At 34.8% G+C, this 26877-nt stretch overlaps 3 protein-coding genes across 5 annotated transcripts; 2 read left to right on the top strand and 1 right to left on the bottom strand.

Moving 5' to 3' along the window:
• The first annotated feature begins 9 nt into the window (after positions 1-9).
• LOC134283450 (WD repeat-containing protein 25-like) lies at positions 10-5958 on the top strand. Its single transcript, XM_062765896.1, has 6 exons — positions 10-137; positions 3381-4284; positions 4428-4597; positions 4879-5016; positions 5193-5333; positions 5627-5958. The coding sequence occupies exons 2-6, from the start codon at positions 3390-3392 to the stop codon at positions 5846-5848; spliced, it is 1566 nt and encodes a 521-aa protein (XP_062621880.1). The 5' UTR covers positions 10-137; positions 3381-3389; the 3' UTR covers positions 5849-5958.
• A 96-nt stretch (positions 5959-6054) lies between these two features.
• On the top strand, positions 6055-26397 carry LOC134283449 (spastin-like). Of its 3 annotated transcripts, none has more exons than XM_062765895.1 (16): positions 6055-6208; positions 17656-17742; positions 18354-18437; positions 18820-19014; positions 19595-19743; positions 20200-20326; positions 21098-21162; positions 21298-21372; positions 21542-21613; positions 22002-22077; positions 22204-22295; positions 22392-22471; positions 22604-22726; positions 22836-22906; positions 23030-23070; positions 24996-26397. In XM_062765895.1, exons 1-16 carry the CDS (start codon positions 6172-6174, stop codon positions 25116-25118), a joined length of 1497 nt encoding a protein of 498 aa, XP_062621879.1. In that variant the 5' UTR covers positions 6055-6171; the 3' UTR covers positions 25119-26397. The 3 variants fall into 3 exon arrangements, with proteins under 3 accessions (XP_062621879.1, XP_062621876.1, XP_062621878.1); XM_062765892.1 differs by lacking the exon at positions 6055-6208 and adding an exon at positions 16771-17349; XM_062765894.1 differs by lacking the exons at positions 6055-6208; positions 18820-19014 and adding an exon at positions 16771-17349.
• On the bottom strand, positions 6456-9196 carry LOC134283451 (BTB/POZ domain-containing protein 6-like). The gene is made up of 3 exons (XM_062765897.1): positions 9111-9196; positions 8573-8851; positions 6456-8427 (listed from the first exon to the last, which is right to left on the bottom strand). Exons 2-3 carry the CDS (start codon positions 8827-8829, stop codon positions 7359-7361), a joined length of 1326 nt encoding a protein of 441 aa, XP_062621881.1. The 5' UTR covers positions 8830-8851; positions 9111-9196; the 3' UTR covers positions 6456-7358.
• Positions 26398-26877: the final 480 nt, after the last annotated feature.

The following is a 26877-nucleotide window of genomic DNA, read 5'->3' as shown; positions in this document are numbered from 1 at the left end:
ATCCCCAGTATTCAGTGCGATCTGACAATATGTCTGCGCCCATGGTTTGTTGATATTTTGATAACTTTCTCAAGCCGGTGCCCCAAGTATACGATTATACGTTGCTTTTTGATGTTCTTTTAAAGAAAAAGGCTTATGTAAGTTTACTTGCATTCTAAGATCTGGCAGGAATCGAATATATCCCAGATTTAAACCGTTTTTGTAAAATTTCAGTGTTCCAATGTTTTTATCTTAAAAGATATATAGTAATATATACATAATCATTAATTGATTTCAGCACAGAATAATTAAAAATGTTAAATTGTCTCGAGTTTAAATATTCTAGGATCATGATTCTATATCTGCATAGATACACTGCAGATTTAATTAAATTTTACTTTTGCTATTTGAGGGCTGACTTGAAATATTTAATTGAATCACCTTTTGCACAGCTGAGTCACTGAAATGGTTCCAGGAAAAAGAGATCCTTATAAAAAAAAAAGTTTTAGCACTACAAATGTACTGGATCGTGCACAATGAACATGATGAATGTTAATTGTGGCACCTGTCTTGGAAGGGTGTTGCTAAAACGCAGAACGGAAAACGGAACGGAAAGCGGAACCACATGGTGGTGATCAGCTTTATCATGTTTTAAAACGGAAAATTTTTGTCAAACAAATAATATAGATTCGACATAAATCAGACAAAATAGCAACATTCTTGATGTAAGAGTCATATCTAATAAACATTTATTTTAAACTATTATATTTTCATGAATCAAACGCACCTTGCACTCAGAACGGGTGTCATATATTTGTCGTTGACCCCCCGTTAACAGGCCCGTAATGCAGATAAGGTCAAGGAAGGTTAAGTGGTAGTGTTTGGGGGAAAATGGTTCTGAAAGAAATTAAATACTTTTCCCCCTCTAATTCAACTAAACGAAATAGGATTTTCGTGTTTGGGCAAAAGACATATCCCCCTTTTTTCGATTGTGAAATATTTTGTATGTTGGGGAGTGACAGTTTCGGGTCTGGGTAGGGGACACATGTACAGCCACATGTATATTTTGGACACAGGGGGCAGACCTATTAAAACTCAGAACTTTCTGAGGAGCAGGAAAACAAACTCATTTTTTACGGGGTGTAGCCTTATGGTCACACACACACACTATGTACCGCAAACAGACAAGATTGCAATGATGCTACATTATATCTATACCACATGAATGTTTTCCAACTTTGTCTTTCCAGAATTTAAATAGAGAAAGCGACTCTATTTTGTATAAGGTTTGCCCTTAATGTAATCTTAATATTTTTTTTTTTACATTTTATTTCTCTTTTTCATGGTTCATCTAGATATCAAATATTTGCCCCCCCCCCCCATTCATAACATTTTTACAACGGAAATGTTCGTACAAGTTGACATCCTCACACTTTTTGTTGATATAATTAATGTAGTAAGTTAGTGTAATTAATGTAGGAAGTTAGTGTGAAAAATAGTACTGAAAGATGTTGGACATGTTTAAGTATGTCCCGAATGTTTGTCTTTTTTGTGTTTTTGCTTGTCAAATACTTTTTAAGTTCGTTACCACTGATCCCCCCTTGAAACAAATTCGATTCTAGATGACTGCTATATGTTAGCGTAGATTTTCGTAGATAAGCAACTGAGCATGACAAAATCAACTTGTATTTAATAGTGGGGGATTGAATATGTACAAGATACATTGTTTGTGATAAAATTTGTGCTTTTTAAGTGATTTAATCCAAAATAATAGATTCCGTTTTCCGTTCCGTTCCGCTTTCCGTTCTGTTTTCCGTTCCGCGTTTTAGCAACACCCGTCTTGGAATGGTGGTAGCACAGGGGCTGGTAACATGCTGAATTTGAATTTACGTAATGACTATATATTCTTATTTGTTTATATATAGTCATTACGTAAATTCAAATTTAGCATGTTACTGGCCCCTGTGGGTGGTAGTTCTTGGGTTATTTAGCATTCATTGAATTGCTTTGTAATGGTTTGGGCCATGGATATCAACCTGGGTAGCTCAGTCGGTCAAGCACCTCAATAGTGATGCAAGGGTTGGTCCATCGTCTCAAGCCATGGTCTGGAGTCCGCACATAGCTCTCTCCTACCCGTGGCTGCTTGATCACAAAAAGTGTCGTAATCTTGAATATTTATGCCTCTCTATTGTGACGTCATATTCAGTCAATGACAAGTTTTGTTTCCATCGCAATTGAAATCAACAACTTACACCAGCAGTATTTCGTACACTGCGATTGGATATTGAAAGGTCGCATGTAAGGTCAATTACCGACTATGCTTTACTTGCATTGGTCAATACTTTAATGAGCTACAAGATATTCTCATCTCATGCAACCATGGCCAGAATGGGAGAGAACCGTACATTATGGCCGTGGTTTGCGACGATGGGGTCGGTCCTGGGTTGGATTCCCCTTTCAGCAATATACACCTTTCCTGTTGCAGATTTGGTGCTGTTGACCACCCTTGAGTTGCAGGTGAAAGCCCTGCCTGGAGCTTATAAGAGAAAGAACTTGGGTTTTGTCATCCAGGGCAAAGACAATTTAATTAAGGAGGGAGGAATGTAATGGTTTGGGCCATGGATATCAACCTTGGTAGCTTAATTATTCGGTAGAGCACCTGACTAGTGAATGTGATGCAGGGGTCTCAGGTTCTATTCCCTGTCCAGCCAAACATTTTTTCTTTCCTTTTTGGCTGTAATGCAGGTTGAGTTCCAGATGGTGTAGTCTTTGGATATTAAATGTATTAGCACTGTTTTACTCGCTTAATGATTTTTATGTCTTTGGCAAAATAAGGGCCCATACAGTTGAGCCATATTCTAAGACTGGTCTTAGATGGTGCTTGGATAGGAACATGGAGGTGTTCCAGAGATATGATTCTGATGTATAACTGAAAGATAGCATTGTCCAGCATATAAAAGAACCACCTGCATAGATGATAAAAATTTTCATACCCCATGATTTGACCCATTTTTGCAGGTTTCATAGTGTGGTATGGCATGGTCTTGCAGAGTGGATGAGCACACATTCTCAATGTCTCCAAATAATTATGTATGGGAGTGTAATCTGCAGGAAAATATTTGGTACATGTAGTGAAAATTAAAGCCATTAACTTATTTTTAATATTAGGTGCACTATCAGCATTACAGGAAAAAGTTAAATTCCTCTTTGGTAATTCACTTGTAATATTTAACAGTATTTGGAGAGTTCAGTATGTAGGTCTTGTATGATAATACATGTAGTTATTTCAAACATAGAAAATGAATTGAGTAAATGTAAGTTGTAATGCATCAGTAATTTAAGACTTAACATGTTTATCGGTAAGTAATGTAAAACTGTTTATACGTTTTTTGTATCTTCAGAATGATTCAATGGACTTGCTAAAGAATTACTCTGATGAAAGTGAAACAGAAGATGAGGGTCCTAAAGAAGAAAAGGACACTGAAGGAAATTCTATTGACAAAAGCAGCTTTAGCAAGATGAAGTCAGACGCTGGTGAACAGTTCAATGTTGTTGACTTCTTTGGTTTGAATGATTCTGATGAGGAGTCAGAAGAGCCCCCAGTAAAGAAAACCAGGAAGTTCCAGCTAGAGTCACAAAAGGGCACAGATAGTTATGTGGAGGTTCCTGATAGCAATTTCTGGAGAAACTTTACTCCTCAAGAAAATCCAGAGGATGATAACAATTTGCTAGAGAAGACAAAAGTTGAGAAAGGCCCACATGCAGAAGCATATCAAATCAGGACACAGGGAAGCCAAGTTTATCATCAAACAAAGGTACATCCGAGGTCTTATCAGGCAAGTGGTCAGGTTTCTGAATATGTAACAAAAGGACATGGTCACTGTAATACCCCCAATGATCTTGCTGGTCAGACTTTCAACAGAACTCCTCAGTCTCAACAGAGATTCAGTTCTCACACTGAATCACAAAGACAACTTTTCTATGTACATTCAAAGATAGCACCTCATTTGATGAAAAACAATATACACAACAGGTATCCACGTCAAGTGGAGAAAGAGCTAGGTGACCATACACAGACTGTAAACAGGGTGATGTGGAATAATCCACCTTACTGCCACCTGTTCCTGTCAGCTTCTATGGATGGGACTGTCAGGATCTGGAATATCTGGACTCAGCTGTCCCCCTGTGTTAAGGTTCTCAGTTTCCATAAGAAAGCTGTTAAAGATGCCGTCTGGAGCCTGGATGGAAGACATACTCTCAGCTGTAGTTATGACAAGACTGCAAAGTGGATAGATGTGGAAAAAGGTCTGTATATTCGGAATTGTGGATTAATAATACTAGTATATTGATATAATATTTTAATATATTACTGAAAGTTCTGATAAATTCTAATACAGGCAATCACTTCCAATGTCTACCATGGAAATGCTAATATCTTCTATTTTCAGGTTCAGTATTATCTACATTTCAAAACACCTCCTTTGTGACAAGTTGTAAAAATCATCCCAGTGACCCTAACCTCAGCATCACTGGATGTCAGAATGGAATTCATTGCTGGGACTCCAGAAGTAGTGAGTCTCCTTGTAGAACATACACATATAAGGATTCCTTTGGACAGGTATGTTTCTCTTAAACTCATTTCCTTGTTATTTTAATGAATGTCCTCTCCAAATCATTTTTACCATTTTTCTTCTTTTGATATAGAGTATAAAGGATATAAAAGGATAAGGGATATAAAATAAAAATTAATCCCACACAGAAAAAAGTATGCATATGTACAATACATGTACTTGAAATCCTCACATTTTTGTGACACCTTATTTTTGCTGGATTGTTATTTAGAATGTAAAGTCCTTTCAATGCATGCCTTTATTTTAAAATTATAAATCATTGTTGCAGGTTCAGGACCTTCTTTTCAACAGAGATGGAAACACATTTTTCTCAGCAGGAAGTGAAATTACACAAGACTCAGCAGATAGAAATATCATGGCCTGGGATTTCAGAGCAAGCAGTGTCCTATCCAACCAAATCTATCAAGTAAACAGCTCTCTACAGTTACATTGAATCTATCAAAGTCAGTCCAAGAACCACCTTAAATTCATATACTTTACTGGTACTTTCAAAATCCATAAATTTATGAGAAAGAATTCTTACTGCTGTATGTTTTCAGTTACAGAGTTGAAATAACAGCCTCTACTTTTGATTCATTATAGGAGAGGTACAGCTGCACTCGTCTGAAGCTTCACCCCACGTCTGGTCATTTCCTGGCTCAGTCACATGGAAACTACATTGCCATGTTCTCTGTTAATCGGCCATATAAGATGAACAAAGCAAAACGCTTTGAGGGTCACAAGGTGGGTACAGTTGTACTAGGATTTCAGTTTGGTCTGTTCATGTATAACTTTATAAAAGATTACCGGTACCCCACAGCACTGCAAACCAAGCTGATGCTTTGTTAACTTAACTTTTTAACATGTTTAACCAGAAATACTTTTTAGTGTGATAGAGCATAGAAAAAACTTAATACAATTTCTCTGAATTGACTGTTCATTTCATTTTTCTCAAAAAACTTCAGGGACAATATTTCCATAAAACATGTAAAATATGAAGAAAGGAACATTTTGAATAGATAAGAATTCTATTTCAGCTATCTGGATACTCATTAGGATTTGATATTTCTCCAGATGGATCTCTGGTTTTAAGTGGAGACAGCAATGGAAAGCTTTTCTGCTATAACTATCAATCTGGGAAAATTATCCAGAAGATCCCTACAGGTATGGATGTAGTCATGGATGTCAGCTTTAATCCAGTTCTGCCCTCCACGGTTGTAATCTGTGGATGGAATGGAAAAATTCAGGTTCTCAACTAGAATCCAGATTAGAATTGTTTGGATGGAGTGATAATTTATTTGAATTCTTTTGAGATCAAGTGGTAAACGAATTACCTGAATTGTTACCCATTTTGGGGATATTTTTTCTTTGGACGAAGTAGAGGAACAGTATTTGAGGTTGCCAATAGCATCTCTGTTAACTGAATGAAAGACAAACATCATTTCAAATGACCAGTTGTGAAAGATCTGTGACTGCTTTATATTTTACTATTATACCAATCTGGGAAGATCTCCAGAAAATTGCTACAGGAATGAATGCAGTCATGAATGTCAACTTCAGGATTACAGGATGAGGACAACAGATGTGTACAAAAGTTCCCAATTCTTCCAATTCAAAAGGTATATTTGTATATACAGAATATCATAAGGTGCAATATCTCTAATGATTTAAGTAACAGAGGTGCCAGAACATTTTATTGATTGAAAATGACAAGCACATGTAAAGTGTAATTTCTTTATTCAGTAGCATAATAAAGTATGACTTTGGCACATAAAAAAATGAGGAATTACACAAAGAAAATTCTGGTTTAAAAATCAATAAAGATTAATTATTATATATTAATTAATATCAGTATGTGACTCTTAATTAATGTCACTTTTGTACTAATAAAAATGTTCTTGTAAATTCTAGTGATAAAATACAAATTCCAACATCTTTTGTGTTAAAGTTAAAATTTTATCTATTCAAAATTAGACTAGTACTAATTCCCATAACCTTAAAAGTTTGTAAAGTACTACTTTTATATACATTTTATTTGGTGACTATACATTTAAAAAATCATGATTTAAACAATATTGTCTTCATACTCATATTCATCTATTGGTTTTGCATAAACTGATTATCTAGATAGTAGATACACGTACTAGTATATTCATAATATGTAAAATCTCTTTCTCGCATGAATGTTATGCTGGAGTTTTGCTTATTGTGTTTACAGGTAACTAAATAAGGCACTCCAAAGGAATGAACTACGAAATAAATCACTGGCTCTATATACATGTACTAAAATATGTATAACTAAACTTTATCTTAGGGTTCAAAAAAGTTAAAAAAAATTATACTACTAATTTTTTTTAACCAAAATCCAGTGCATTCAAAGTAACCCAATGCATTCAAAGTAAATGACTTTGTAAACATTCCTGTTCAATATTGCATTCTCACAAGACTAGTACTGTTACATCGGATATTCAGCTTTTAACGATTTAATTAAAAAGAAAAGACTCATATTTCACCTAAAAATTTCATTTTAAAAAATTTTGAAATGGCATCAAAAGAAAACCACATCAAGAATGTAAAAATTTGATACAATATCTGTATTGAATGTATGTATCAAAAGTTATTCATATACCTATACTGACATTAAAAGGCTATAATACAGTTTCAAAAAAGTTCTCCAACATCTGATCAAAATCTGATCCTAGCTATTCTGTTGTTCTGCAATATTAGATCACAACTTCAAAACCAATGAAATTTGTGATTAGAAGGTATTTAACTTTCCTGACTAGTTGAGTATCTTGTGAAAATAATGCCAGGAATCTGACCTCGCTTCACTCCTGTGCCATTACCCATTTCCTGCGAGTCAATAAAGTTGAAAACAATGTCATGGCAAGTTACATTTGTGACTCCCTCCTCACTCCAATAGGTCTTAGCCCCTTTCATTTGTAAGTGGATACAATATCTCTTATTTGCAAGAACAGTTGCAGGCTTTCTGAAGAAGACCTTGTAGGTCTTCTTGTCAGGTGTTGTGGACAACTTTGTGTGAAAGTCAGCAATCACTTCGTCTGTGTCATGTTTCCTCAGCCATGCAGACAGCTTGTGGTTAGACTTTTCTAGTCTCCCACCATACACTTCTATGCCATGTATTTCTATCTTTTTGGACACACGGAAGTCTAGCTTCTCCAATTCCCCCGTTCTCCATCTGAAGTTTTCGCTGTTTGCTTTCTCCACAGCTCCTAATCGTGAGCATGTAATGAAGAATGGTTTTCTTTGATTCGTCACAAATTTGGTGTCTGATAATTCTTTTTTGCTTCCTGCCATGTATGTGTACAGGTCAATTTTTTCTTTTTCAGACAAGAGATTGCATGTTTTGGCCACATTGTCAGCAAAAAATGTAAGATCCATGATGGGAAACCGAATCAAGTAAAACAGGTCACCAAGGGCAACCCTCTGGTTCTCTTCAGTGTCTGCTAGTCCCTGGCGACTGCATTCCCTCTTGGCCCAGTTTGACATGCACTCCAAGATGTGATCTTCATCCACTGGAAGATCATCTCTTCCAATGATCCTAGTTACACACTGTCTACATAGTTGGGTAAAGGACTCAGATTGAAGACTCTCATAGGCATTTACTGTGATATAGTCAAGGCACATTTTGAAGAGTTCATCTTCATCAAAGATGTGTGCATTTTCTGCAATGACACAAACATTTTCTGGACTTATGTTCTTCTCCAAAAAATTTCGACACTCCACAGTCACCTTAGAGATTCCATATTTACGAGCAGCATACAGAATGTGTGTAACGTTGTCCTCTGTGATCAAAATTTCTTCACAGTACATAAACCTACAAATTTAAAATTATTCAAAATGCAGTCAATCATTTTTTGTAATATATTTGCATCATTAAAAATTTGATATAACTGTGGGAAAAAAATCATTTATATTTTTGGATGATAATTTAAAAAAATTCTAAATTAAACTGTAAATACCTTAAAATTTGTTCAAAAATGTCTTTTTCAATGTCTGGAATTTCAATGGCTTTGTCACTTTTATCAAAAGGTCCATACAGCATTGCAAAGAACACACTACTTCGACTAGCCAGCATGTATCTGTGAGCGTGAACCTCTTCCTTAGTCTTTCCCAGAAGAAAAGTAATATCACAGCCAATTTTGTTCTGCAGCATGTATTTGTTGCTTTCAGGTATACTAAGATTTGATTGCCAGTCCCCTATACTCACCAGATCCATCCCTCTGTTTCAACAATATCACCTGTAAAAGATGAAAATAAATAGGCCTAATAATTTATTTAAAAGGACTTAAGATTTCAATAAGTTTTGTAAGCAAAAATTAATTATTAAGGCAGAAAGGTACGGAATTTTGTTTTGCCACATAAATTACGTCTGGTGAACGTCAGCTGCAGTTGAAACCAAATTATCTCAATTTTCAGCTTATTTTGCACGAATTCGAAGACAAAGTAAATAATTTGCTATGTCCTTTTGGTATAAACTTTTCTTTTATTTAGTTTTACCTTTTGAATTTAATGATATGCAGCTTTTATCTTCTAAATATGAAAAATTATGGTTTGTTTACGTTTTTAGGGGTAACAGGTTTTCATTAACTCGTTCGTGAAATACTCGTATTAGTAATTTGATCTTCAAATAGGTTTTGGCGTTAAGAGGGGGGGGGATCACTGTTTGTCTGGTATTCGTTTAAAAATATTTGATATAATTAGAAAAATAAATTGAAGGCACAATTAATTAGTAGTTTCAGAGACCCATTTAACATTACAATGACCAGACTGAAATGAAATTACTTACAGTATATTATGTATAGTGTGGCCAAATTAGGTGCTCCGATCTAAATCGTTAGGCTTTCCTGGGGCTAAAAATGCTTAACCAATCGGAAGAAAATGATTATTCTATATCACGTGATACTGTGTCTTACAATAGGACACTGACCATTATCTTGATATAATCCTATAATCCTCTACGTTTATAAGTAGGTAAATATTGAAAGACAGTTTAATTTCTTTTGAGGTGATTTGCAACAAGATCTAACTGTCCAGTGGCGGATCCAGAGGGGGGTTACGGGGGTTCCCCCCCCTTTGGATTTGCAAAAAAAAAAACAAAAAAAAAAAAGGCCCAAATTTTGTTGTATTTTTACTATAGAAAATGTTCAGTGAAAGGCTAATGTAATATATAAAGAAATTCGATTGTGAATACAAAATGAAACCCCACCCCCTTTACAGATTAGGATTTTCGGGTTCGGATATATATTTTATTTTCTTTTTCAAAAACTTTCAAGTAATTCATATAAGTACTTTTTCCCAGGTTGATCAACCTACCACTTTTGAAAACGATATACCACCCTGTATCCTATTGAGTTATTTAACGACATGTATATGTAAAACGTACGTTCAGAGACATATAAAACCATTATTATTTATATGTCTCTGGTACGTTATGATAACGCTTTTCCCCTTCAACCCCCTTTGAAAATTCCTTCAACCCCCTCCCCCCTTTGTAAAATTTCTAGATCCGCGCCTGCTGTCTAAGAATACAATGATTCATTGCCCTCAAGAGATTTTGCAAACATCCTGCATTATGTATATATAATGCGAAAGATTGAAAGACTTTATTCTCTTGGTTACCTATCAGATTTCTATTTGATTAAATAGAATATGATTTTCTTTAGGATAGGAAAATGGCTCATTTTTTTTAAAGTCATGTTTACCGGGTGGCAGTAAATACAAAACTTAACATGACAACTTGTATTAACTGCAGATCGGTAAATTAAAAAAAATACAGCTTGACACAATGCTCTTGAATTTGCATAATCTCTTACAGTGAAGAGATCGCCAGGTCTCTTATTTAATGTAAAACATGTACCAGCATGCATTTTAATCATGACAGGCGCATGATTCAGAAATTTTTCAAGGGGAGGGAGCGGGGATCCGAATCAACAATTGTCAGTCTTGGAATTTTTTTATGCTCAACGTGAACAACTTTCGCAAACAGGAAAATGGTGGATGGGAAGTCACATACATGACTCTCCTTTATGGAAGGGAATTACCGCCAAAAGTCTATGTATCTTGCTTTTATTCTTATTCTGCCTACTTCTTTATGCTTTGTTATTATTGTAATTATATGTCACTTTATTGTTTTCAAATTTGTCTTTATTACATTTCACTTTGACTTTTATCCTTCTTCATTTCGTCCTTACTTCTATGTTTCTTTATTCTTGTTAAGTCATTTTATTTTATTTTAAATTGATACAGTATCTTAAATGATTATCTCTATTACGAACGTTAACTCAATCACGCAAACAATGAAGCATATTCAATGAAGACGAATACGAGTTGTCCTAATTTAGTGCCGCATTATAACGCTAGGTGGCAGGGGTGTTCGCTAAGAGTGTTGGTAAAATTAGGTAAGCAAACCGGGCCGGGGTTATTCGAGTTTTTTTTCAAATTTTTTGCCTTAATACTTTATCGATCGAACTTAAATTTTCAAATGAATGATGTTTGTTATTAGTTCAGGTATGTGCCCGATATATGTACATGCCATTCCCTCGAAAGTCCTAGATGGTAAGATTCGAAAGTCCTAGATGGTAAGATTTCCCTTTGAAGTGAAACATAGTGATGCTTCCTTTGGAAGACTATACACTTGGACTTCCCCCGGGGTATAGCTAGTCTTCCGTGGGAAATCTTGCTATATATAGCAATCCCCCTTTCATAGCAACCCCTCCCCCGAATAGTTTTTTAATCGTAAAACGATGTTTATATATACGAACGTTTTCAGTTTTTGAAGAAAAGTTATCCGTCCTATACATTGATACATGTATGAATAAATATTTAAATGACATCATTCTAAAAGTGCTTTATAATTAAATCATTTTAACCAATAGTTAAATATAGATAATCTTCACGAGTCCATATGGATTATGACAACCCCCCCCCCCCTCACCCCTGGGTTAAGTATATGCGTGGCACTGTGGTTACGGCGTCTGCTCTAGAGTCACGAAGTACAGTAGTAAAGAGTCGATCAATACGTCGTGGGTAAGAATAGGATGTGGATTTCAATCCATCGATCTAGACATTGTTATCCGAGGTCCCGTGTCGCAGTAGGTGCTGGCACAAGAAAAGATCCCTCATTGCTCAATGGCTATAAGTGCCAAGTATATAGGACAAATTTGCAGCTCTCCACCGGCAAAGTGGCTAACTTTTTTCAAGAACAACTATTTTTCAATTCCAATTTTTTTGGGGGGAAATTTTTTTTATATCCACTGTGGTGAAATGTGGGGGGGGGGTAATCTTCCTTTAAGTAAACATTTTCTATTGTAAAGGTAATGTCGGGGGAAAAAGTGGGAGGGGAGCCCTCCCCCCTGCCCCCCCCCCCCTCTGATACTACGTCCCTGTCTTACCCTTTTTGTTGCAGTACTTATTGTCAATTTATATATTAAAAGTCATGTACTTATTGGTATGAGTAAAATTTAGCACTGTAAAAAAGTTGACGACCCCTTCCCCCCCTCACCACCACCAAACAGAATTTTCGAGTTCTACGATTTTTTTTAGCTCTCCTGGCTGATCACAAATACGATGCGTACTAAAGATATTTCTTTCTTTATTCAAAATTAAGTGCTATTTTGATAAGAAATATTAACGCTGAAAATAAGACCAGGGAGTTTCTAGTATGTCTGGATGCATGAAGCCTAGTTCTTACTTCGCCTACTATGCGCGGACCTAGAGGGGGGTGGGGTGTAAGGACCCCCTGGAATTTACAAGGTTTAAAAATGTATATACTAAAGCAAGGAAAAAAGTTAAACGCTCCCTTCGAAATTGGATTTTGACGTTTGGGCGAGTTTAGGTTTTTTTATGCTCGTCAAGTAATTTCTGGGATTGGAATTTTTGTTTTTGGGCTGGGGGCTGGAAAAAAAATTTGGATCTGCCTACCCATATTAACGCTCCTCACTCCTTTGCAAAGCCCTGCCCCTAGAATCACGCACATGAGCAGTTACTATCTGTCATGAAATAAACTTCAGTTCAGTGGAAGGTTCTGAAAAACAACCCAATTTATGAGGGTTAACTAGTATCAAAATATTGAACATTTTTATATCAATTAAACTAGAATTCAATTATCCAACAAATAACTTTAATAGAGTTATATTTTTCAGGCGAGAGAACAGTAACGTAGCATTGTAAGTTTTTGTAAGTGGGGAGGGGGCAACAAGAGAATAAATATTAAAGTACCCGGCTGAAAACATCTTGACAAGCGCAAAAAAAACTTGAAAATACATACTAGGCGTCGGAACCGTGGAGGGGGGTGGACTTAGTCTCCACTTTTTTTCCAGAGATAGACTTATAGTACAGACGTTCCTGCATAGATTATACCCCCCCCCCCACTTGCCATGGGCACGATGCAGTATAGGTTTAAAATGGGGAAAGTGGTGGTGTATGGGAAAAAAACTTTGGCACTGGAGTTCGAACCAACCCCCCCCCCCCCCCCTCACCCACCCCCACGAAATTGAATATTTTAGTTCGGAAAATGGACATTTATTTTCTTTTCCTTCTTTTTTTTTTTTTTTTTTTTTTTTGTCGGGGTTTTTTTTTTTTATGGTCTTAAAAAATTCTTACACTTAGCCCCCCCCCCCCCCCCCACTTTCAATTTGCTTCCGATGCCAATGAAATCCTATTTCGAAGGCGGGTGAGATTTGGCTTAGATTCAACTTCTTCTATAGAGTCAAATTTAAATTTTCTACCTACTATACGTACTACATTAACTTATTTGACCCTTACTCTTACAAAAAGTGGGTCGGCCTTTCAATAAACATATTCAGTATAGTATAAAGTTATGTCTGAAAAAAGAGGCCACTACAGTATATCCTGTGTGGCCAGAGAAAATAAATATGGAGTTTCCATTATTGGATCGGATTATTGGATCAGACCTTCAGAAATTCGATTGATAATTAAAGTACTAAGGCGTATTAAAGAATCTCAAATAACCCGACCCGGGTTTGGTTACCTAGTTTTACCAACACTCGTAGCGAACACCACACCACCTAGCGTTATAATGCCGCACTAAATTTTGACGGTTTGACAACTTACATTCGTCTTCATTGAATATGCTTCATTGTTTGCGTGATTGAGTTAACGTTCGTAATAGAGATAATCATTTAAGATATTGTATCAATTTAAAAATAAGATAAAATGACTTAACAAGAATAAAGAAACATAGAAGTAAGGACGAAATGAAGAAAGATAAAAGTCAAAATGAAATGTAATAAAGACGAATATGAAAACAATAAAGTGACATATAATTACATTAATAACAAAGCATAAAGAAGTAGGCAGAATAAGAATAAAAGCAAGATACATAGACTTTTGGCGGTAATTCCCTTCCATACTACTTTCCGTTTAAATAGCCCTGTTTTCAGAAAAATTAAGGGTCTAAGGTTATTCTTCCATCGAAAATTTAATACCATAAATTTCAGGGGTCCAGACCCTGGTACCCCTCCCTGCCCCCATGATCCGCACATGTCAGCGCCCACTATATCGTATGGTACCTAGGAGTTGTATAACTGTCCGCTTTTCTTTTTTCGAATATGCCATTAACCTACCCCCCCCCCCCCCCACTCACAAACACACCAGATTTAAAAATTGGTTAAAAAAAATTACTTTTCAAAAATCCCTTCAATTTTTTTTTGTACATCACATCGAAGGACTTGGGCGGACGTAATGTTTAAATGGGTAAGAATTTAATTGAAAACGTCATATTCTAATATATCTATAAGAAAGATAGCACAGAAACTCGAATAGAATTTTCAGGGGCGGGGAGGCACCAGGGACATTATTTGTGTCTCTGGAGGGACATCCTCTAGTCATGTAAAGAAATTACCCAATTTATAATTTAAAAAATATATTGGGTAAAAAGAAAAATAATTAAATCATATCTTTGGAGTAGATCTATAAACTTTAGCGTTGACGCTACAGATATAGACTTTCCAATCCTGGGTATTTGGATTTAATTCACCGTCTCTAGCGCTAGATGTTTCTCCACTTCAATACAAACATTTTAAATGCAAACATAAAATTCATAAGGTTTATTGTTACAGATTTATTACCGAGGATACATATTTCTATCTGAAACATGGAAAAACATAAGGTAAAGGTAAAAATAAAAACAAAACAAAAAATAAAGGATATCTATAACTGAAACAAAATAAAAACGGCAAAAAACAAGTTAGGACAAAACAAATCTCATGCAACAAAAGAGGTAACAGAAAAAAACAACAACAAAAAGCCCTGAAAAAGTCTTGAAGTGCAATTAAAAAAATATAAATAAAATAACGATTAAAAATAATAGAATAAAAAAATTGAAAAGATGTTATAAGTAATTGACCTTCATTAAGTACAAATACAACGCACTACTAATAAAACTTTGATAAAAATCAGTTCATAAAAGTTTCGATGTAATCATCATATTTTCCTGCGGGCATGTATCAAATAAATGTGTATAGCCGTCATCCCGTGTATAAATACATAGTCTGTATGCAGTATCACTTTTGGCATTTGTGACAGTCTACACGCTTGCAACATATTCCTCGACGATGGGTTGAACAGAAACAAATGGCGTTGCTATGGCAATATCAAGGAAGTTAAAAAAGAACTGACCATATTACTAATAGAAATGCTAACTTCCCCCCACCTGTGTTATAACAAAAGTTTGCCTTTTCTATCCCATTTGTAAACAAAAATTGCATCTGTTATTGCTCAATATAAACATCTGTATATAAATGTAAACTGTCGGAATTAATAAATTAATCTGTGAATAAAACTTGGTTTAGAATAATATTGTCGTTCTCTCACGCAAATATAACGGTTAACATTGCGTGTCTTTAAGCACTTTGTTATTTAACAGAAAAGGTAAATTTTATCCATGTAATTTGGCATCAATTGACACCTTGCACCTTTCAAACTGGAAAATCGATATCGGCAGGTGCGCTACAGAGTGTGGGAATTTGGCGGGGTTTTCTGCCGGAATGTCACGAGGTTTTGTCATGTAAATTACACACTTGAAATGTCAATACATGTCGCAGCCCAGCTTGAAGTTCACTGCGGTACAGTGTTATATCTCGCTCCTTTCGTACAATTCCAACAGTGTCGGTTTAATTTGCTTGGTTGCATAATACTTGGAAAGGACAAGCGAGGACAAGGATGCAATTACTTGTAAAGTTGGTCGGCAAAGTGGTCGAGGGTCCAAGCAGGCGGCAGCCAAGTCTTTGAGTTGCATAGAATAATAGCTGTTTTCTTCGACGCAACATTTATTTTCTCGGGTAATCTGGGACGTCATTTCATGGAGAATGAGACCTATTCCCCACACTGTACTCTCTGGCCCAACGTATCCCCAGCTCAAAACCTCAGGGGGTACATAGGTAATGGAAGAATTAGGAGATTGAAATTGAAAGTTTGACCCACTTTTCACCGGCAAATAGAGCAGCATGTTTTCTATTAAAATCTCGCCACGTTCGCTGATAACAATGTGGCGAGGTTGACACAGTTCCCACGGGTATACCCCATGGTTCCCCAAGTATATCAGAACGTCTGATAGCTGCAAAATGGTCTCCCAAATCAACACTTCTGGAATGTGTCGTCCTTGAAGACGTACTTTGAAAAGAAGTTCTTCCAAATTTATGACTGAAAAATCGAAAATATGGAATACTCGATTGCTCTCGATCTCGCACATTTTGAGGTGACAGGTCATTAAATTTGGATGCCTGAAGGTTGCCCACATTTCCCGCGTTTTTGCATTGGTCATTTGTTTTGACCCTGATCCATTGCATAAAGAACAGATTTCATTTGTTTTTTCTGATTTCATCAAAATATTTGTCCCTGAGAAAGTACACTTTCCTGGATAAATCTGATGGACTTTGTGATGCACATGATTCGGAAAATTGAAATTGTATTCCACAAACAAGTCATCCAGAACAAAGTCCGTTGGAATGTGAAACGTGCATAGAAATTCTTTGATCACATTTGGCAAAGGAAGAGTTGACACTTTATGAATATTGTTTATTCCAATTTGTTGTAAAATCCTTTTCCTACATACATTCTGTAACGATGTCACCCCAGTTTTAGTTGTTACGCCGAGCGCGTGTACACTCCTTCCTCCTTTCATTGTATTTACTGAAGTGATACCGCAGTGTAACGATTGCTAAAATTAGCGACATTTAGCGCCATTTTTGCACCAGCCAATTGTCAATAAGCAAAAGGGATTCCTTGCATGACGTAAATTTTGTAGGGGTTTTCCAAATTTTCCCATGGTTCCACATAATAATATTGAAAAATTATTATGAATGTAAACTATGGCTGCTAAGCATGAACAGAAAGGGAAATGGTCGGTTTTTTGGCCGAAAAAGAGGTGAAAACAAGAATAAAGGACCCCAGCGACAACGAATACCGTTCTACAGACGAAATATTGGCATAGCAGCTAGTCCATTGCTGTTTATTTTCGGTTTGATTCGTCAACTTGCCTTTCAACTCTGGTTGGTGCTAACGTTGGTTGTATGCAAGTCTCGAGATTTGACTCGAGGACAGTGCTATCGCCGTTTGAGAGCTGACGTCTCGGTGGACGCTGAAGCGGCTATGACTTCACCATCCAGGGCCAAGTCGCCCTCCCCCGCAGGACCTTCCCTGAGTCAGCAAAAACATTATCATAGAAAAGCGTTTGAGTACATTTCAAAGGCGCTAAAAATAGACGAAGAAGATGCAGGTTAACATTTAGTTTAAAACCTCAACGTATGAAAGGGCAGAGAAAATAATAATCATAAGTCTTCCTGCACTCGATATAGAAACCAACTGCCTTTAGATCTTATCTCTTGCATGATAACATGTATCATATAACACAGGCTTATTTAATCTAATTACCATTACAAATGGTTGATAGATAGACTGCTACATTTATTGTCTTTGGTCTTTGATGTCATAATTGGTTTATCTTAGGCACCATGTATTGCTTGTGTAAGAAATTTGATGTTAACAGTATTAAGTTTTCCTCATGTCTTTTGTTTTTTTGTAGGGAGGAAGGATCAAGCGATTGAGATGTACAAGAAAGGCATTGACGCTCTCCAGAAAGGCATAGCTATAGAGGTTGCCAATGGCCAGGGTAAATGTTTTAGTTTATTTATCAACTATCAAGACATCAAATCAGTGTATAGTAAACCACTGGCAAAAATTCATACCTTCTTCAACCCCTATAATTAAGTTTTACTCTTGTTTCCCCTGTCCCACCTCTATTTTGAGGAACCTTAGAATTTAATATAGCCTTTTTTCTGTACATCAATTTTCTTTGAATGCAGTGAATACACTTATTTTCTTTGTTCAAGAGGAGACAATTCAATATCACTGATCAATAAATATTAAAAGAAATGTTCAAGTCAAAGTCAAATTTTATGCAAATTTGGAATTTCTGTTCATTTTAATTGTCTTAAACTTACATAGTTTATATTAGGGCTCTTGTCTATTATATTGAATAATATCATGTACTCTGAATTCTGAATGTTGAAATATTCAAATAGTTATAGATTTAATAAAGAAATAAAGATCCAATACAAAAAGATTTAAGCTAAATAAATGGTTAGCCCCCTTGTTTTAGAAAATATTTTTCAATATTTTTCTTATTAATACCCGTGTCAGTGATATTAAACATAAGTCTGAAATTGGCTCTGAAGTCAATAAATTTGATTGATTGATTGATTGATATGACTTCATTGACAGGTGACTCCTGGGACAAGGCCAGAAGACTACAGGAGAAGATGATCACTAATCTAGTCATGGCTAGGGACAGACTCGAGGTGTTAGGTGGGAAATTCTTCTCAACTAGGATTAAATTTTACCTCTCTTCTTAGCATATTATTTAATTAGTCAAAGACTATAGGAGCTTATGCTTTGCAGTTCTAATTTTATCTGTTTTCCATCTGTCTGTCTGGTAAATAAATTCCAGCTACTCATGTTTTTCTTCAATGCTTTTTATTTTGCCAAGTACATGTACATGTACCAGTAAATAAGTTTTCAATGTATAGTTTATATGTTTAGTTGTTTTTCTTTAGACTAAGTACATGTATAGATTTTTTTATCGTAAAGCGTGTACATGTATTTATTACCTTTTTTCAAAAAGTCTTTTCTGTTCCATTTTCTCTTTTTTTCCTTAATTCTGTTAATTTGCTGTATTGTTTTTGTGTAGAAAAAGCATTACTCCTTTCTGTACAAGAAAATATTGTGTCCAATACTGCTGAAAGATTAGACCCCAACCCAAATATCCGTGAGCGTCGTCCAGTCTCCAGGGACACTGATGTCCAAAGTGATAGAGCAAAGCCCCCCTCCTTATCAGGGGAGGTAACCAAGAGAAAAGGTTCTGATCGCAGAGAGGAGGCAACAGGTACCTACACACCAGATATTACCTCCCTTGCAGGGCTAAATCGCTTTTAAAAAAAAAATTGTTTTGTATTTGTGATGTAGAATTGGGATGGCTTTATGTTTAGCATTATTAGACTATTACCAGTATTCTCTTTCTTTCATTTAGTGCTGCTTTTGTATTATATTTATTTTGCATGACTTTTTAGTTTACTGTTGTTTTTTGTTCTTTATGTAAATTCTTTTTCAAAATTCAAGGAAAGCAGAAACAAATATGTATACATGAAAAATCTCTTTATAAGTCTGATAATTGGCAAACTGATTTTTTACAATATAAAAGAAGGCTAGTTATTTTATTGCATCATATATATGACTATATGCACTTTCATAACTATGGGTGATTTGTAGAATTTAGTAGAAGAAAGTAGAATTTTAATTTCTTTGATAAAATTGTTTAACAAATGAAAATTTTAAGTTATTCACATGTACAAAATGAGTTCCTTCTATAATTTACATACATGTTCATTCTTGGTTAGAATGATTGAATCAACCATTTTAAAACACTACATTAAAAAATAAACCAAACTACTTGTTTCATTTTTTAGTCAACAGCAAAGTTAACAAGCCTATTAGACAGAAACCTATGGCCATTCACAAAAGCAATTCCATTCCCAGAACAAACCCAGGAGGACAGAACAAAATCAACAGTCCAGCAGCAGCCAGAGAGTATTATAAACAGACACCAAGATTAAACGTAAGTAATAGTTCTGGCCAAAGAGTTTTATAAACGATAAGGGAGAGGGTTAATATAGGTTTTGCCTTCTACGCAATCCCATTCACTTTTGTGAATAAAATTTTGTATAAATAAATAAGGTAACTCATTGTAAGTACTAGTCATAACCACAGAGTATTACAAACAGACAGCACAATCCAATGTATTCTTCCAAGACCAAGAGAGGCAAATTTGAGAGGGTATGGGATGAGGTAATGTGCATAAGAACTATTGTTTTGGTAATAGTAACAAATGTAAGTGCATTAGCAATGTCAAGTACAGGCAAGTATAAAGATCTACTTTGTGATTTGTTACTGAGTAACTATAATTAATTATTTTGTTAATTTATGATCATCCAAGAGTACTTTTTTAAACTAGGGGCAACACATCATAGCTAATATTGCTCTAAACCATAACCAATATTTTGATATTCTACAGGCACCAGGAAATAAAAAAAGACCAGATTTGTCAAAGATCAAATTAAAGAATGTGGACAAAAACATAGCCGAGACAATCCTAAATGAGATACTGGATACAGGGCCTGCTGTCACATTTAAAGATATTTGTAAGTGAGAAGGCTCGTAACAAGCATAGATGTGTAATGTGTATATACAATAGGAAACCCAGAATAAAGTGTTGTTGGTGTTAATTCTAGCTTGCATGATTGTTGGATACAATTTTACATAATTTTATACAATTACCAACTATTTGGGATTCAGACATCACTTAACAGGTCTGAAAAGGGCTGTCACTGAGGGCATTTGTGTTTGTGATGTCTCCCTGCTAAGTGGTTCATAACACAACAAAGGATTATCCTGCAAAATCTAAATTTAAGAGAATAGAGTACCAGTATATATAAATTTCCAACTAACTTCTTGTGTACTACTACCCACTTCTCTGATGCCATGCTTTGGAAATTCATGTATGTAAACAGACAACTTTGATATCGCCATTGGAATTGATTGTTTACCAATCACTTACCTGGATCAAATAATATACAAGTATTTCAAAGTTATATTGCTTGCGAAATTTCTTTGTTGTTTATAGGGAGATAGAACAGTTGTAACCCTTTATATGAGGGAGATATCACAAATTGACAACCTAAATAAATGGTTCATGGTGACAAATATTTGCGAAGTAAATTAGGAAACTCATGAATATTTCTCACATGTGAATAAAAGTTGGTTTACAGTATGTTTACCAAATTCAGCTGTCTTAGGAGAGGGGAAGTTTTAAGTTTTAGATGTGTGTAATTTTACACTTCCTTAACCTTAATATAAAAAAATGAAATTCTATTTAGCTCATATTTCAGCTCTGTTTTTCATTTTTTTGACAGCTGGACAAGAGGCAGCCAAAGAAGCCTTACAGGAAATAGTCATCCTACCAGCCCTAAGACCAGAGGTATTAACACAACACACATTTCTACATGCTTTTGACACTAAAGAATATGAAAGCTAAAATCATTAATCTTTAACTGTCAATGTTAATTCATATACTCCTGTTTGAAGTTTAATAGTTTGTATATTTTTGTTACAGTTATTTACAGGACTCAGAGCTCCTGCCCGTGGCCTCCTGTTGTTTGGTCCGCCAGGGAATGGTAAAACTATGCTGGTTAGTATTCTCGTCTTTTTGCAAATTCATTTTATTTCAAAGCAGTACATAAACATTTGGTAAGGTTTCAGAAAAAGAACTGATGAAATGAAAGATTGATGCTAAAAATTTACTTTTTGATACTGTGGTAAGAGGTCGTGTTTCAATTGAATAATGGTTTATTTTGCAGGCAAAAGCAGTTGCCAATGAATCCAATGCAACATTTTTCAATATTAGTGCCTCAAGCCTTACTTCAAAATGGGTAGGTCATACTGCAAACGTACTACATTTGGCTGTCTATTCTTTTTGGCGCTTTTGGCTGGAAGGAACTTCCACTAATTTAATAAAGTATAACGGTAAATGTCCTGCACTTAATAGCATACATAAGAACAAAAAGAAATGCGCTAAATCAAAACAACGCTAACTTGTTAAAAAATGAATTTGTCAAATATTGTACACCCTTAATATAATACATTTACAGTAACTTCTCACAAATTTTTTCTTATGACAATTAAGGCTGTTTCACCATATTCTGATCTCTCCTCATTCTTCACAATTGGCAGACATGGGGTTTTCATTTTCTTTTAACAAAGTAGGGGCTGTAATTTTGAGATGCATGTTTTCCTGACTTATTGTTCTGATCCTTGTAGGTTGGTGAAGGAGAAAAACTTGTTAGAGCAATGTTTATTATTGCAAAAGAGCTTCAGCCATCAGTTGTGTTCATGGGTAAGTGGTCTTAAATAAGAGTCCAGTTCATACTAATATTCTCATCTGAAATAAGTTATAATCAGGAAAATCCAGAATTTTAGAATGGTGCGATGTACATGTGTACTGTAATTTGTTTCTTGACAGATGAGATTGATTCATTATTGTGTGAAAGAAGAGAAGGTGAAAATGATGCTAGTCGTAGATTGAAGACAGAATTTCTAGTGCAGTTTGATGGGGTAAGTATTCAAAGTCTCAAAGCCAAATGTTGATGTTTACATATAATTTTAAAAGAAATTTACAAATTCAGCTGCTTTTATACTTTTATTTCACAGGTATCTGGGAGTGCTGATGACAAAGTACTTATTATGGGTGCAACTAATAGACCTCAGGAACTTGATAATGCTGTTTTAAGGTGTTTTTTTTTTGGTGATAAAGAATCCTTATATAATCTATTATGTAGTGCATTTTCATGTTGAACTTTTGTAAATACATTCAAGTTACACTGTTGTGCAAAAATTTCAAGTTTCTATTCCTATATTGACAGGAGGTTTGCTAAAAGAGTTTATGTAAAGATGCCTGGAAAAGAGACGAGAAAAGATATGCTGAGTCATCTTCTGTCCAAACATGGCAATCCCCTTTCTAGTCAGGAGTTAGACCACATTGCACAGTCAGTTCATCTCTCATGTATTGTCCTAATCAGAATTTTATGTAAAAATTCCGTTTCATTAAGTTTTGATCATGACAGTATGATTTTAAATGATGTTGATTTTCTTCAGATTGACGGAGGGCTATTCAGGTAGTGATCTTAATGCTTTGGCAAAGGATGCAGCTCTTGGTCCTATAAGAGGTACATGTATAATGATGAGAGTTTATAGAATCACCTAAAACTAAGTATACACATCTTCATGTTTGTGATGTTTATGTATTTGTTATTAATGTAAATAGCTTAATTATTATCTTTATCTTCCAGATTTATCAACAAAAGAGGTGAAGACTGTGGATGCAAATCAAGTAAGACTTAAAGAAACAGATTCAGAGAGAACAAAGATGTTTTGTACTTTTCAAGTTTTACCTGTTCTATGATCTCAAAAATGTGTTCATTAAAGACAAAAATAAATAGAGACATATGCATTTTTATACCCCACGCAACTAGTTGCGTGAGGTATAATGTTTTTGACCCGTCCGTCAGAGTGTCAGAGGGTCAGAGTGTCAGTCAGTCAGTCAGTCCTTTTTTTTTGTCAGCACAACTCCTCATAAACCGCTGCACAGAATTTCGTCAAACTTTGCAGGTATTTAGGACACAATGTGTAGATGTGCATATTACAAGGAAATTCCGATTCCATTATTTTTTCCGGGAATTTCCACACTTTTTAACTTGGCATTTGGCCATACCTGAAATATAGAGATGATCAGTTTGTCAGCGCAACTGTCATAAACCGCTGCACAGAATTTCGTCAAACTTTGCAGATATTTAGGACACAATGTGTAGATGTGCATATTACCAGGAAATTCCGATTCATTATTTTTTCCGGGAATTTTTGCACTTTTTAACTTAGGCATTTGGCCATACCTTGAATATAGAGATGAACAGTTTGTCAGCGCAACTCCTCATAAACAGCTGCACAGAATTTCGTCAAACTTTGCAGGTATTTAGGACACAATGTGTAGATGTGCATATTACCAGGAAATTCCGATTCCATTATTTTTTCCGGGAATTTTTGCACTAAAAACTTTGACCATTTTCATTTGGCCATACCTTGAATATAGATCAACAGTTTGTCAGCGCAACTCCTCATAAACCGCTGCACAGAATTTCGTCAAACTTTGCAGGTATTTAGGACACAATGTGTAGATTTGCATATTACCAGGAAATTCCGATTCCATTATTTTTTCCGGGAATTTCCGCACTAAAAACTTAGGCATTTGGCTATACCTTGAATATAGATCAACAGTTTGTCAGCGCAACTCCTCATAAACCGCTGCACAGAATTTCGTCAAACTTTGCAGTTATATAAGACACAATATGTAAATGTGCATATTACCAGGAAATTCTGATTCCAATATTTTTTTTGGAAATTTCTGCACTTTTTAACTTAGGCATTTGGCCATACCTGTAATATAGAGATGAACAGTTTGTCAGTGCAACTCCTCATAAACCGCTGCACAGAATTTCATCAAACTTTGCAGGTATTTAGGACACAATGTGTAGATGTGCATATTACCAGGAAATTCCGATTCCTTTATTTTTCTGGGAATTTTGGCACTTTTCAAATTAGATTTTTGGCCATACCTTGAATATACAGATGAACATTTTGTCAGTGCGACTCCTCATAAACCGCTGCACAGAATTTCGTCAAACTTTGGAGATATATAGGACACAGAAAGTAGATGTGCATATTGCCAGGAAATTCTGATTCCTTTATTTTTCTGGGAATTTTGGCACTTTTCAAATTAGATTTTTGGCCATACCTTGAATATACAGATGAACATTTTGTCAGTGCGACCCCTCATAAACCGCTGCACATAATTTTGTCAAACTTTGCAGATATTTAGGACACAATGTAAGATGTGCATTTTACCAGGAAATTCCAATTCCTTTATTTTTCATGTGTGTGATTTGGGCACTTTGCAATTAGAAATTTTTTATTTGAATATAGCGATGAACAGTTTGTCAACGCAACTCCTCATAAACCGCTGCACAAATTTCATCAAACTTTGCAGATATTTAGACACAATTTAGATGTTTTTAAAATTCCGTTTTACATTGTTTCCGGATATATAAAATTTGAGTTTTGGGGGAGCAAAAATAGCTTGTCACTTTTTCTTTCATTTCCAGTAAATTTAAAGTTCTTATTTATGTAACATCTAATTTCTGAATATACATGTACCAGTATGTTAACAACTAAGGTACACATATTTTGTATGTCTTCAAATAGGTACGGAATATTACACAAAAGGATTTTTTGGAGGCCCTCAAAAGAATTCGACGAAGTGTCGCACCAGAAAGTTTACATCAGTATGAGACTTGGAATTTAGAATATGGAGCTGTTGGTGTATAAAGGGTGTAGGAATTTAATTTTTTTTATAATTTACATTCCAGACTTGCAATTTTTTCCATTTCCATTTGTATCATTTAAGTCATAACTCATGAGCTGTCTGTACTTGAAAATCAGAATTCAAGACTTTTTAAGGTACATCAGTACCTTTCTATGCATTTGTATATTATGTATTATGAAGTGCTTTAATTTTTGTAAATCATGTTAATGACATCCTTTTTGAGAACTTACAATTGTAAAATAAGATTGTCTTACAAGGGCATTAACCGTAATAACAAATTTACCGAGACCTCATTTGATAAGTACATGTATAAAAAAACCATTTGGTTCAGTAACACTACATGCATTCATATCGGTGTACACTTAAGTAAGAATATGGTTACAAGAATTTTACTAATTGTGTTTATTTTATAATCCTTTACAAACTTGAATGAGAATGAAAATAAATTGCTTTCAAACCTAGTAACAATGCAGAAACCATGGACTAGAGATAACAAGTTTGTCAAGAGTTTTTTGAAATATGATCTCACACTTACAAGTGTGGCTTAATAAAAAGTAGATCATAAGGCCATCTTTAAAATAATATTTACTTGCCCTCTCCCGACTGAAGGTGAATTTATTGGGTTGGTAATGGTACATGTATATAGGTGGGGAATTTTTTTTTCCAGAAAATTTCAACATATTTGTTGACTGGATAAGAGGAATAAAAAAAAGAATATTGTGTCTTGGAATGGAAAAAAAAGTTTTGAGTTGAACTACCTGGTATATTTTGTCAGTCTGTCAGGAGAGGACAATGAAACTTTTTTTTTAAGATGGTCTGAAAAATTTAAATAAAAATTGTTATTTTAAGTATTTTGCAGAATTTTTGAATTCAATTTTTTAGCAATAATTGTGAATATATAAAATTCTTTAGAATATGTATAGTGTGTCAAATTCAGTTTAACATGTATTTTGGTTTTTATGAATTTATCTCTTATATACACTTCCTAATTTTTCAGAATTCTGAACATACATGTATATATATCACTATTATCAGTGTACAATATGAAAGTAGGCTACTGCCAAACAGCTACTTAACATCTAGTTCCTTGGTGTTGTCATTTTATTTCAATTTGTAAAACCTCCATTCAAGAATTGCATGTATGATGATGTTTTGTGAAATGCATGACTGCTGATAATGGTATTCTGTCATTAATTGTTTTATTGACAGGAACATTTAAATTACTTGTTTCATTTTGTTATGATTTTGAAGCATTTAGAATAAACTGTTATATGTTCTTAATTTATTTATTTTTTCATTTTACTCAATGAAGTAGCTGAAGATAGTGCATGTGTTTTCATTTGGTTTGTACTGACAGGCATTCAAAGCAACATGCACCACACTAAAACGATTGTCATGAATAGAGAAAGAGTAAACCAATTTTCCTGCAAAAATACTCAGATATTAGATATTAACATAAATTTCATGTTCTTGCAGATTTTTTTTTATCAGTTAAGTTTGAAGTTTAATTCAAATAAGCATCACCTAAAGGTTTCAAAAAAAGATGAGGGATAAAGCTGTAGAGATAAACTGAGAGGTTCTGTGAGTAAGCTCAGAAAATTATAAATTATACCCCATGCTGTCATGATTTTAAAGTTTTCTTGTACACACTGACAAAGTAACCTTGAACTTTCCTATTTGGCCTTGATTCATAATGATAGCTTAATTGTGCAACATTAAAACTTCTAATGTTTCATCATTAAAAGTTACAGGCCAAGCACA

The sequence above is a fragment of the Saccostrea cucullata genome, unplaced genomic scaffold, assembly GCF_032062105.1.
Source record: "Saccostrea cucullata isolate Sc308-1 unplaced genomic scaffold, CSIRO_AGI_Scuc_v1 ctg527, whole genome shotgun sequence".
NCBI lineage: Eukaryota > Metazoa > Mollusca > Bivalvia > Ostreida > Ostreidae > Saccostrea > Saccostrea cuccullata.
This window is presented reverse-complemented; position numbering and strand designations above follow the sequence as displayed.